We start from the raw sequence: 14074 nt of genomic DNA, 5'->3' as shown, positions 1-14074 counted from the left end.
GGACTTAATAACGTCATTCAAAGACCCAATTCCTCGAAATCTCCAGGATTTCTTGGATAACTTAATATTCAAGCAGGGGGAAGTCCCTAGCTGCTGAAGGCTGGTTTTTCCAAGAAATCGTTGTTGATTCTCGGAACTTAGTGGAAGTAGCCGTGCCATTTTTGGGCTGTATGGTTCAGGCCTAAATAGGGTAATGATTTCTATGCCTATATAAGGGTCTGATAAAGTATACCTATATAAGGGCATTGTTGGACCCGGTCCTTTGGGCAGGTTCACCCCGTGACTTTTTGCTTTTTCCTAGCCTGTTTTTGGAACCTGGGTTGGTGATTTTAGGCCTCTGCGCACTTTTTCACTGTGGTACAGTGTAAAGTGCGTGTGCTTTCTGTGTATGGATGGTGAGCGCCCTGCCCTCCCATAGGAATGAATGGGAAATATGTATGCCCATGGTAGATTCCTGATGCGTGGGGAGTGCAGGGGCGAGTTTGATATGTGTGAACTCATGAGACTGAATGCTGCATAATGGTATATGCGGCACGGCTGTATCTTGTCCAGAAGCGCCACTTTTAGAAGTTGGCATAATTGTGTAGTGAGTCTGCTAGAACGTGATTGGCTGATGGGCCTGGCCCTGGATGCCTGGGCCTGCTGGTAGATGGACTGTCTGGAGGAGGGGGGTCTTAGTCAGCCGTAGATGAAAGGCCCCCATCTGCTGTTAGGGAGGGGAGGAAAGAGCGTCTGGTGGAACCAGGCTGTGCCTGGCGGCCCACCCCTGATGGCTCTCCCTCCTGATAACCCACTGTCACCTCTGGCCTGAGGCTGACAGGAGAGGGAAACCAGATACACCCAGGGCTTAGGGCTCGCTTACACAAAGACTTCAAAAGACTTCAAAGCCTTTTCTGTGTATAAGAAGGGGCTGTGTTCCCTTCCAATTTGTTCTTGTTTTCTGGACTTGAATCTAGCAGGGGTGGGTGCTGCCCAGCCCCTGGATGCCTGGACTCCTGGGGGGACCCCTCTGCCCTGCCTGGGCTGAGGGGGGGACTTGGATTTACCCCTGGGAAGCTCTGGGACCCTTGGCAGCATGGAGAAGCTGAATTTTCATGGGGAGAGCGCTGGAACTGTATTCCTAGTGCCTGGAGGCGCTGAGCTTCCCCCTGAGCGCCTGGGAGCGCTCTGCCTGTGTTCTAGCGCTTGGGAGCGCTTCATGTCACCCCAGCGCTTGAGAGCGCTCTGTCTGGACTCTCTAGCGCTTAGGAGCGCTTTATGCCGGGTGATAGCGCTGGACGCGCTGAGGTGTCTGGCCCGTATTTATTTGCTTCACGAGAGCCCACCTCGCTTTGTCATTCCCTTTGATCGCCGCCCGCCTGCCTGTCTGGATCGGGCCGCCGCGCTGCCCGCGGCGACCCGGAAGTGACTGACCGGCCGGACGGAAGTCCCGCCCCCGCAGTCCGCGGAGGGAGAAGCAAAGAAGGCGGGAGATGGCGGCGGTGGACGGGGCTCCTCTCAGCTGAGGGAGCCCCAGGGAGACGAGGCGGCCGGTCGGCAGGGCTCCCGTGTGCCGAGGGAGCCCTGCAGAGACAGGAAGTCCGGCCTTCCGAGGAGAGGAGCTGGGAGAGCAGCGCCGGCGAAGGAGAGCCCAGCAGAGGAGCCCCGCCGAAGACAGCCCGGTGAGTGAGAGGGCTGGGGGCTCCGTGAGGCTGCTGGCGGTGCTGGTGGGCGGGGCGCCAGGTCCAGAGCAGTCCCGACTGGCAGTGGACCGCTCCCACGGAGAGACGGTGGTGCGGGAAGGGCGGCCCCGGTTGGCAGCGGGTCGTCCCAACGTAGGATGAAGCCCCAGATAGGCTATGGGGCATTGGGTTGCCAGCCCAGCGGTCGCATCGTGGGGCATTGTGCTCTGAGTCCCCCGAGAGGGACTCCCCGCCCCCAGTAGTGCGGGCACGTGCATCGTCAGGAGGAAGCCCCGAGGGCTTCAAGGGTGGCCCCGGTAGGCAGTGGGTCGCCCCAACGTACGTAGAGCCCTGAGAGGCTCCAATGCCGCATTGATATTTACGAGCCTGCAAGGCTCCAGGCGGCATACTCGTGTTTACGAGCCCTGAGAGGCTCCAACGCAGGCCATATTTGTTTAAGGAGGCTAGATGGCTCCTGGGGCACCTCGGGGCATATTGTCGATGCCCGTCCCCTCCTGGGCTTGTGTAGTTCTGGTGCCAGTGAAAGCACCATGGTTGTTTAAGAGCCCCAGAAGGCTCCCGCGTTCGGCGCAGTGTGGTGGCAGAGCCTGGGGGGGCTCCAACGTGGTGCAGTGTCCTGCCAGAGCCGGTGTGCTCCAACGTGGACGTAGATGTGGGTAGAGCCTGTGTGGCTCCAGCGTGGCGCAGTTTGTGCCTGAGGGCCAGTGAGGGCCCTGGCACAGTTTTGATGATTCTCCAGCGGCCCAGCAATTAGTGGGCGGCTGCACCGTTTAGGCGCAATTTCAGGAGAGAGTCCCTGTGTGGGACAGCGAGGGCACAGTGGTGCCAGGCCTTCACAGCTGCGCAGCACTTAGTGCCAGCTGCAGCGTTCAGGCCCTTGTGAGTGTTCCCAGGGGCCCAGCAAGTAGTGGGCCCCTGCATCGTTTAGGCCCCTGACATTGAGACTCAGGGCGTTCTAGCCCCAACAAGGCCAGTTGGCCTAGGGACAGCCACAGGTGGTGGCTTATGTAGGTTTTGCGCAATTGTATGGTTCTTGCACCTCTGAATGTGATTTCTTGCATCATGTCTTATTCCTGCACCTCTGAATGTTTTTAGACATCATGTGACTATTGCGCTACTGTATTATTCTGGTACCTCGGAATGTAATGTTATTGCATCATGTGCTTTATTCTTAACACCGCTGAATGTGTAGGTTTATGCATTATGTGTTTCTCTTTACTACTCCTCTGAATGTATATCTATGCATCATGGGTAATGTGTTCTTTCTTAGACCCCTAAATGCTGTGTGATACTTAGGTGGTTGTTCTTTTTAGTACAGGTGGTCCTAGTGAGGTCCTGGTCCCCTGCGTGACAGTCTCCTAAGGGTTTAGGGTTGCGTAGGAGGTACTTACCTGTTCCCAGTAGTTACTGGATGTGACCTATAACTGTTACTTTGTGTTACAGTGAAGTTAATATACTTTTATTCTAATTTCTGACAAGTATTTCTATATCTGCAAAGTGTTGATTCAGACAGTGGCCCATGTGGCCCTGTCTTGTAAATAATCCCTTGTGAATATTGCCGTGCCAGTTGGCACAATGTACCTGTGTGATTTCTATCTGATATGTTTTGACAATACAAAAGTTATTTTAATATAACCTTGTGTGGAGTCTCTTTTGTGGTGTGCCTAGATTGTTGCTGCTGTCGTGCGCTGACGCAAATGCTTTACACATCGCCTCCGAGTTTAGCCTAGACTGCTCGCGCCATGCTACCTAGAGGGTGAGCAGGTGTTATCTTGGCGTGTGACTTCCTTGCCCTGACTGGAATGGTGGTTTCGGCCTGGCTTTGGCGTCAGCCTTAGCCTACCCGAAATAGCCGGTTTCCAACAGGCATGAATCGGGAAAATAAACTAGGGTCGTAGATTCGATTACAACAATAACAGGTACAAGTACCCACAGTGTGTTTATTTGAAGTGGGGGTGGGGGTTTTGAAGAACATTTGGAGTTCCGTCCCTTTTGACATATACTCGTAGCTAGGATATAACGGACAAAACATGTTTGTGATGGCCCATTGGAGAGCAGCTTACTGCCGCTCATTATTTTCAGCCTAAAACAAAGCACCGTTATCAGCATAATGCTTCTTTTGATCAGAGCCTAGCGCCCCACCTGGAATCATCTCAGGCCCCTCTAGGAGGGCCCTCCCCCAGTCTGAGGCCCCCTGTCCGAGACATACATTTCAAGCATTTGCAGTTCCTCAAAAAAAAATCACATAAGAGCTGACAGAATGTGAGTGAATGAATCAATCAAGATTTATTTAGGAATTAATTAATATTTCACAAAATTGATACAGCAATAGCACAGAAGAACAAGTAAACAACTGAAATGCATTTTAACATCAAATAATCAATTCATAAACACTGGTAGGAAACAAGAAACTGGTGGATCAAAAGGATAAGATACATCCAACTTCAAAAACAGATTACACGTTTGATTAAACATTCGAAGATACACAAACTGACTAAAAAGATTCTATGGTTAATCACGCCTCTAGTTAAATCAAACCTGTAGAAATATGCTACGAGCAGCATCCTCCAACTTATGGGTGATAGGAATTTTTAGGCTAATGAAGTCACTTTTTGACCTAAAACTCTATAGTTTGTTCGTGTCATACTGTTGGCCAATTACTACAGAACGTCCAGATCATCTGAGGTTAGGAGGAAAGTTAGAGTCTCACACTAGCTTTCTTAAAAAATTAATTTTCATTTTAAGGGCTTTAATCCAGTGAAAATGTATCTGAATACATAACTGTTGGCAAATTGCCACTTAGTTATCATATTATCCATTCCCTCGGACTCAGCAACAAGGTGTTTCAGAAATGTATGACCTATTTACTCTGTATACTGCAGTAAAAGCTAGGGACAGCTGTCTTGTTCATCAACCAAACTACCTTTTAAATCAGTTTGTGCATCCCCAGTGCTCTCCACCTAGATTGAGAAGCCAGTTCTCGGTGAACACCCACCATGTCATGCAGGACAGGTAGCCAAGTCGATAGGGAGTAATCTTTCTTTACTTGAATATCATTGGTTCACAAAGCTTTCCATACCAAAAGTGCCATGGTGGATGGAACTCTGGCGCTTTAGATGTGCTATGCTCTTTCTAGCATTTAACGGTAACTAAAGGTTTCATTTCCAAATTCTGACAGTGACCTCGTCCTAGTCTACCGGACATAGTACTAGTGTGCTAGGCTGTATCTCAAACCAGCTTTATAGGCATATAGGCTAGCACCTGTTTTAAAGAGAACCAGAGGCAGAAAAAGGTTTACACAATCAAAAGAACCAAATACAATCATTTTCATATCAATTAGATATGGTGTACTGGCTTTAGAAGTACTGATGTGAATATGTGCACAGAATGAGGACATTTTAACACAATTCCATACACAGATTTGATCTGGATAAACTGTGTGATGACAGCGATCCTTGTGCCAATCATCCACACTCGAGCTCATCAGGTAACAAAGACAATCATCAGTACAGACTACTTACTTATCCCTATCGTGGCTCAGTCCAGGAGGGCTTTCAGTTCCATTCTAGTCAATTATACATTTAAAGTTAAGCTTTCATAGGACTATGGCATGATTATTCCCCAGAGGAACCCACAGAATTCTCTTTTACAAGTTACATACGACAACAGCTCAAGCAGGTGCTGCTCAGTAACACCAGTGGAGGGCTCCATAGATTCCTTTTGCTCGAACTTTAGCACTATATGTTCTTACAGGGGCTTTAAGGAACAGCCTTCCTTCCATACTAAGAAAAAGCTTAAAACACTCGGTTAGTCCTGGACATAGGAAGACCGACATTCTGGATATGAGTGTGGTATAAAGATTTCGACAAAAAGCCAACACTTAAATAAGCTTAGCTTTAAAATTGCTGACCCTTCTAAGGTGCTCACAGCTTTCTCTTTGTACTCGGCTCCCTTATTCCACGTCCATCACAGATACTGTTGGTCTAGATGTAACACAATCTAACACCCAGTATATAAAGTTGCCCTAAATAAGAACCTTAAAAAAAAAGTCTCTTTGGAATATGACAAATCTATGTTTACATCCCACTTGTAGCAGAATACATACAAGTACTGAACATTTTAAGGCATTTTTATGGATTATTAACAAGGGGAGTGCCAAGCCACAGACACATTTTTAACTTTCCATAGAAATTATACATTGGTTGGAAAGAAATGACTGAATTAAAAGAAGTGCAGCCCAGGTCTTTGTATCACAAGTAGCACTTCTCTCTCTATCAACACAGAAGAAATAGGCCCAACTCAAAGAAACCTTGTCAGTCATGTGAACGCCGAAAGCAGAGCCATTCGGAGAGCAGTCACACTGTTGAGACAGGACCCCCTTCTAATGCCACCTGTGCCAGACTCCCTGCTGACAGCAGTCACGCTGTCGAGACAGGACCCCCTTCTAATGCCACCTCTGCCAGACTCCCTGCTGACAGCAGTCACACTGTCGAGACAGGACCCCCTCTAATGCCACCTGTGCCACACTCCCTGCTGACAGTAGTCACACTGTCGAGACAGGACCCCCTCTAATGCCACCTCTGCCAGACTCCCTGCTGACAGCAGTCACACTGTTGAGACAGGACCCCCTTCTAATGCCACCTCTGCCAGACTCCAAGCTGACTGCAGTCACACTGTTGAGATAGGACCTCCTTCTAATGCCACCTCTGCCAGACTCCCTGCTTACCGCGGCCACACTGTCGAGATAGGACCCCCCTCTAATGCCACCTCTGCCAGACTCCCTGCTGACAGCAGTCACACTGTCGAGATAGGACCTCCTTCTAATGCCACCTCTGCCAGACTCCCTGCTTACAGCGGTCACACTGTCGAGATAGGACCCCCCTCTAATGCCACCTCTGCCAGACTCCCTGCTGACAGCAGTCACACTGTCGAGATAGGACCTCCTTCTAATGCCACCTCTGCCAGACTCCCTGCTGACAGCAGTCACACTGTCGAGATAGGACCCCCCTCTAATGCCACCTGTGCCAGACTACCTGCTGAGGGCAGTCACACTTTCGAGACAGGACCCCCTTCCAATGCCACCTCTGCCAGACCACCTGCTGACAGCAGTCACACTGTCGAGGCAGGACCCCTTCTAATGCCACCTGTGCCAGACACCTGCTGACAGCAGTCGCACTGTTGAGACAGGACCCCCTTTTAATGCCACCTCTGCCACACTCCCTACTGAGGGCAGTCACACTTTCGAGACAGGACCCCCTTCTAATGCCACCTCTACCAGACTCCCTGCTGGCAGCAGTCACGCTGTCGAGACAGGACCCCCTTCTAATGTCAGCTCTACCAGACTCCCTGCTGACAAAAGTCACGGTGTCGAGACAGGACCACCTTCTAATGCCACCTCTGCCAGACTCCCTGCTGACAGCAATCACACTGTCGAGACAGGACCCCCTTCTAATGCCACCTCTACCAGACTCCCTGCTGACAAAAGTCACGGTGTCAAGACAGGACCACCTTCTAATGCCACCTCTGCCAGACTCCCTGCTGACAGCAGTCACGTTGTCGAGACAGGACCCCCTCTAATGCCACCTGTGCCAGACTACCTGCTGAGGGCAGTCACACTGTCGAGACAGGACCCCCTTCTAATGCCACCTCTGCCAGACCACCTGCTGACAGCAGTCACACTGTCGAGACAGGACCCCCTTCTAATGCCACCTGTGCCACACTCCCTGCTGACAGTAGTCACACTGTCGAGATAGGACCCCCTTCTAATGCCACCTGTGCCAGACACCTGTTGACAGCAGTCACACTGTCGAGACAGGACCCCCTTCTAATGCCACCTCTGCCAGACTCCCTGCTGAGGGCAGTCACACTGTCGAGAGAGGACCCCCTTCTAATGCCACCTCTGCCAGACTCCCTGCTGACAGCAGTCACACTGTCAAGACAAGACCCCCCTCTAATGCCACCTGTGCCAGACTCCCTGCTGACAGCAGTCACACTGTCGAGACAGGACCCCCTTCTAATGCCACCTCTGCCAGACCACCTGCTGACAGCAGTCACACTGTCGAGACGTGAACCCATTCTAATGCCACCTCTGCCAGACTACCTGCTGACAACAGTCACACTGTCGAGACAGGACCCCCCTCTAATGCGACCTCTGCCAGACTCGGCTGACAGCAGTCACACTGTCGAGACAGGACCCCCCTCTAATGCCACCTCTGCCAGACTCCCTGCTGACAGCAGTCACACTGTCGAGACAGGACCCCCTTCTAACGCCACCTCTGCCAGACACCTGCTGACAGCAGTCACACAATTGAGACAGGACCCCCTTCTAATGCCACCTGTGCCACACTCCCTGCTGACAGTAGTCACACTGTCGAGACAGGACCCCCTTCTAACGCCTCCTCTGCCAAACCACCTGCTGACAGCAGTCACACTGTCGAGACAGGACCCCCTTCTAATGCCACCTCTGCCAGACACCTGCTGACAGCAGTCACACAATTGAGACAGGACCCCCTTCCAATGCCACCTGTGCCACACTCCCTGCTCACAGTAGTCACACTGTCGAGACAGGACCCCCTTTTAACGCCACCTCTGCCAGACCACCTGCTGACAGCAGTCACACTGTAGAGACAGGACCCCCTTCTAATGCCACCTCTGCCAGACTCCCTGCTGACAGTAGTCACACTGTCGAGACAGGACCCCCTTCTAATGCCACCTCTGCCAGACTACCTGCTGACAGTAGTCACACTGTCGAGACAGAACCCCCTTCTAATGCCACCTCTGCCAGACTCCATGCTGACAGTAGTCACACTGTCGATACAGGACCCCCTTCTAATGACACCTCTGCCAGACTCCATGCTGACAGCACAAATTATCTTGAGTTTAGGGGCGCAATATCATTTCTTTAAAATCAGCATTAAAATACCAATATCCAAATCATTTTTTTAATCTATTACATATCTTAAAAACGTGCCTTTCTTTTTAATATGTAAAACTTAGTCATTATTGTGTACATTTTATAGCATCGTGATTGGTTCTACCTTTATATTATTTTTGTGCAATCAATCTTTTTTTCATTTCTATTGTGAAACAATCATGTCAACATTCGGCTCCATTAGCCATCAAAAAATAATCGTCCAAGAATGTAAAATGGTGATTTTGCTTAACTATCACACAACATGCAGCTCAGTGACTTTTATAAATGATTCCTCACTTGCCTGAAAAGAAACCGCGTGCTCACCCTGTCTATCACACAGCATGCAGGTTGGAGACTTTCATTAATAATCCGTATCTGGTGAACAGATAGTGTGTGCTCAGCCTGGCTATCACACAGATGCAGCTCTGCGACCATCATTATTGATCCTACACTCTTCTGAAGTTTGCTCGGCCTGGATATCACACAGCTGCAGCTCTGCGACCTTCATTATTGATCCTGCACTCTTCTGAAGTGTGCTCGGCCTGGATATCACACAGCTGCAGCTCCGCAACCTTCATTATTGATCCTGCACTCTTCTGAAGTGTGCTCGGCCTGGCTATCACACAGCTGCAGCTCTGTGACCTTCAGTTTTGATCCTGCACTCTTCTGAAGTATGCTCGGCCTGGCCGTCACACAGCTGCAGCTCTGTGGCCTTCAGTGTTAATTCTGCTCTCTTCTGAAGTGTGCTGGGCCTGGCTATCACACAGCTGCAGCACTGTGACTTTTTATTATTGATCCTGCTCTCTTCTGAAGTGTACTCGGCCTGGCTATCAAACAGCTGCAGCTGTGTGACCTTCAGTGTTGATCCTGCACTCTTCTGAAGTGTGCTCGGCCTGGCTATCACACAGCTGTAGCTCTGCAACCTTCATTATTGATCCTGCACTCTTCTGAAGTGTACTCGGCCTGGCCATCACTCAGCTGCAGCTCTGCGACCTTCAGTGTTGATCCTGCGCTCTTCTGGAGTGAAGTACTCAGCCTGGCTGTCACACAGTTGTAGCTCTGTGACCTTCATTATTGATCCTGCACTCTGCTGAAGTGTGCTCGGCCTGGCTGTCACACAGTTTCAGCTCTGTGACCTTCATTATTGATCCTGCACTCTTCTGAAGAGAGGCTGACGTCTTTGTAGCTTTGAAAGTTGACAAAAGATTTTCACACATTTCCTGCAATGACATGGCTTTTCCCGTGTATGTTCGCTGATCAATACTTAATATTGAATATTCATAAAACCTACTTCAACATTCACTGCACTTGAATGATTCCTGTGCGTGTTTTCTGATGCCGTTTTGGACCTGATATATATATCCATTGTCACACACCTTGCACTTAAATGGTTTTTACAGTGTGTATTTGCTGATATTTTCTTAATATTGATGATTCACTAAAACTACTTTTACATTCATGGCAATGATATGATTTTTCCCTAGTGTGTGTTCTCTGATGCTGTTTTAGTTGTGATAATCGACTAAAGCTCTTCATACATTCACTGCACTTGAATGTTTTCTCCAGTGTGTGTTCGCTGATGAATCCTTAATGTTGAAGATTCACTAAAACTACTTCCAGATTCACTGAACTTGATTCATTTTTCCCCTGTGTGAGTTCTCTGGTGCCGCTTTAGTCTTGATAAATATATAAAGCTCTTCCCACATCCATTGCACTTGAGTGGGTTTTCCCCAGTGTGTGTTCTCTGATGCTGTTTTAGGTCTGACAATCGAATAAACCTCTTCTCACATTCACTGCAGTTGAATGTTTTTTCCCGTGTTTGTTTGCAGATGTTTCCTTAATGCTGATGAATCACTAAAACTTCTTCCACATTCACTGCACTGGAATGGTTTTTCCCCTGTGTGTATTCGCTGATGCTGTTTTAGGTGTGATGATTGACAAAAGCTCTTCACACATTCACTGCACTGGAATGGTTTTTCTCCAGTGTGTGTTCCCTGATGCCGTTTTAGGCTTGATATTTGATTAAACCTCTTCACACATTGAGTACAATTATATGGTTTTTCTCCTGTGTGTGTTCTCAGATGGCATTTTAGGTTTGATAATCGAATAAAGCGCTTCAAACATTCACTGCACTTGAATGTTTTCTCCCCTGTGTGTGTTCGCTGATGAATCCTTAATGTTGAAGATTCACTAAAACTACTTTCACATTCACTGCACCGGAATGGTTTTCCCCCTGTGTGTGTTCTCTGATGCCGCTTTAGTCTTGATAAATATATAAAGCTCTTCCCACATTCATTGCACTTGAATGGTTTTTCCCCAGTATGTGTTCTCTGATGCTGTTTTAGGCCTGACAATCGAATAAACCTCTTCTCACATTCACTGCACTTGAATGGTTTTTCCCCTGTGTGTGTTTGCTGATGAATCCTTAATGTTGAAGATCGACTAAAACTTCTTCCACATTCACTGCAATTGAATGGTTTTTCCCCTGTGTGTGTTCTCTGGTGCCGCTTTAGTCTTGATAAATATATAAAGCTCTTCCCACATTCATTGCAATTGAATGGTTATTCCCCTGTGTGTGTTCGCAGATGTTTCCTTAATGTTGAAGATGCACTAAAACTACTTTCACGTTCACTGCACTGGAATGGTTTTTCCCCAGTGTGTGTTCGCTGATGCAGTTTTAGGTGTGATAATTGATTAAACCTCTTCACACATTCAGTGCAATTATATGGTTTTTCCCCTGTGTGTGTTTGCTGATGTGTCTGGAGACCTGACAGCTGGCTAAAGCTCTTCATACATTCAGTGCAATTATATGGGTTTTCCCCTGTGTGTGTTCTCTGATGCCGTTTTAGTAGTGATAAATATATAAAGCTCTTCACACATTCAGTGCATTTATATGGTTTTTCTCCTGTGTGTGTTCTCAGGTGGCATTTTAGGTCTGATAATCGACTAAAGCGCTTCAAACATTCACTGCACTGGAATGGTTTTTCCCCAGTGTGTATTCTCTGATGCTGTTTTAGGTGTGATAATTGATTAAACCTCTTCACACATTCAGTGCAATTATATGGTTTTTCCCCTGTGTGTGTTTGCTGATGTGTCTGGAGACCTGACAGCTGGCTAAAGCTCTTCATACATTCAGTGCAATTATATGGTTTTTCCCCTGTGTGTGTTCTCTGATGCCGTTTTAGTAGTGATAAATATATAAAGCTCTTCACACATTCAGTGCAATGATATGGTTTTTCCCCTGTGTGTGTTCGTTGATGTCTTTGTAGGCCTGATAACTGAATAAAGCTCTTTACACATTCAGTGCATTTGAATAGTTTTTTCCCTGTGTGTGCTTGCTGATGGGGTTTTAATATTGATGACAAACTAAAGCTCTCACTGCATGTGTCTGAGACTTCTCTCTTGGTTAGTGTCTCTGGGTCTGGTATACACTTGTTTACATCCATTGAATGTACTTCCTGAAGGGCCAACATGACTGATAAAGCACTTGTGTTATTCTTGCATTCCCTGTATGAGTCGTATTTTGCCCGTTTGTTTCCGATTAAGAATAAAGTGCAATGGTCACCAACTACTTTCCAATCTCATGACGTGTGTAAGGCTTCTTCGTGGGCGATTGTGTCTTTAGACTGGATAATGGTTCTGCATGCTTGCGGGTAAAGATCCAACGTCCTTCTGGTCGGTGCACACTGGGACAGTGCTCTGTATTTTAGACAGCAGAACCCTTATTTCTTTTAACCTTCAGTTGTCTGACTCCACTCCGTTGCGCTTTTCAATGGTTGCTGTGGATTGGTATGAAACAGTTTGTAATACACCTCTAGCACAGAATGGTGACCTGGTATTATTTAAGGAAGCAGAGCACTGCTGTAACCACCTCATACCGACCTCGTGATCAAAGCTGTTATTGGACATGTTTACACAAGAGGGGGTTTATCAGTGTTGTCTTCATTTTATGGAGGTTATTTCTTCGTTTTGAAGCATGGAGGTGCACAGCTGAGACTCGTGGAATCACTAAATTTCTCGTGTCCCTTGTCCCTTCTTTCAGGATGTCTCAGTTTATGTTCGGTCCGGCTGGCTCTGATGGTACTTATGTTTTCCTGAATACTGGAACTCAATATTTCGGACTTCGTCTTTGCAGATTTACAGTGTTATCTTCCTTATTTTGGAACATTTCGCACAATCAAAGATTGTTTTCTGTCGGATGTAAAAAGATTTAAAATTACTTAAAGGGAAACATAACGGAATATGCATACACAATTTTTAATTGATTGTTTAAATATCTCTTGATTACCATTTTTGAAACTTATGAAGGCATATTTAACCATACACAGAAATTTACATAAAAGTTGCTTTGAATATGTCACATCTTACTTATTTCAGAAAAGGTGTTCATAAGTAAGTTAGTAAAAAAAGGGCGCTCGCAAAGCACTCATACCATAGTTACAGCTTTGGGTAGATGCATATGGTCAAGGTTTTATAAAACAAGAACAGCTCTTTGAGTAAGAGATGGGAGATGGATCAGGAAGACTTGAGACAGAAGGGTGGACATCAGAGTGTTGTGCCACGAATCAAATATTGCTGCTCGCAGAGGTGCCTAGCTTCATCCACTACACCCACAATATGCAGTAGAGCAGCAGTTTAATGATTGTATTTACTTTGTGGTTTTACTTCTCTCACATATATTTTTAAGTTTGTCAGTGTTATCCACTGGGGTGGGAGTTTCCCAGCTGGACGAGGAGATTGAGCTGGGCTGCTCTGTGGTTTAGTTGTCCCACCTCTAACTATAGAGCTTGAGATAGCACGCTAGCCTGGTGGCACATTAGTTGACAACTGTTGGTGCATCAGCGTAGCAAGAGCACAGATGGCGCGCCAAAGCCAAACCTGTTAGCACCCTTTCACCCCTTGACCATGCTCAGCACCCGAAACACTCTCTTAAAAACATCTCTTAAGTCAAACTGCTCTGTCCATATCTCCTACACCTCTGCTGCCCTCCACACAAGGTAGGGCCTGTTCTCAAATGTATTCACCTGCACCTCACATGCATAGACCTGCTTTCAACATTCCATTTCCAGCACAATACCTGCAAACAACATTTTCCAACCAGGTAATTCCCATGACTTTTCATGGGTCTCTCCTCCTACTCATGCTTTTCAACATCACCTGTACAAACCACCGTGGCCACCTTTAGTGGAACAATCCTGATGTGCGCTCATTCTTCCCACAAGATGTAGAATGCAACAGATCAGCACACACTGCACATAAGATAAAGATAAAGTGCCTTCTGCGACTCTCACACATGCCCGGCAATGACACAGTCCCTACACAGCTTTCACAAAGGGCCACAAGCTTAGCACTGCTTTTCAAATACACACAAAATGCCATAGGCACAGCTCAACAATGTAAAATAAAAGTATTTCACAGTGGGAAATGCCCCGCCAAATGATCCAAAGCGTGCAGCATGCCACCAAGGTTCTTTACTATC

General features: G+C 47.4%; 1 protein-coding gene across 1 annotated transcript in view; it reads right to left on the bottom strand.

Moving 5' to 3' along the window:
- The window catches only part of LOC144806008 (uncharacterized), a 45363-nt gene extending 32902 nt beyond the window's left edge, over positions 1–12461 (bottom strand). The window contains 1 exon segment of the mRNA XM_078672466.1: positions 10457–12461. Coding sequence (XP_078528592.1) covers positions 10457–12068 — 1612 coding nt within the window. The 5' untranslated portion in view covers positions 12069–12461.
- Between the last annotated feature and the right edge of the window lie 1613 nt (positions 12462–14074).

Source organism: Lissotriton helveticus (genome assembly GCF_964261635.1).
Source record: "Lissotriton helveticus chromosome 1_1 unlocalized genomic scaffold, aLisHel1.1 SUPER_1_unloc_39, whole genome shotgun sequence".
Classification (NCBI taxonomy): Eukaryota; Metazoa; Chordata; class Amphibia; order Caudata; family Salamandridae; genus Lissotriton; species Lissotriton helveticus.
This window is presented reverse-complemented; position numbering and strand designations above follow the sequence as displayed.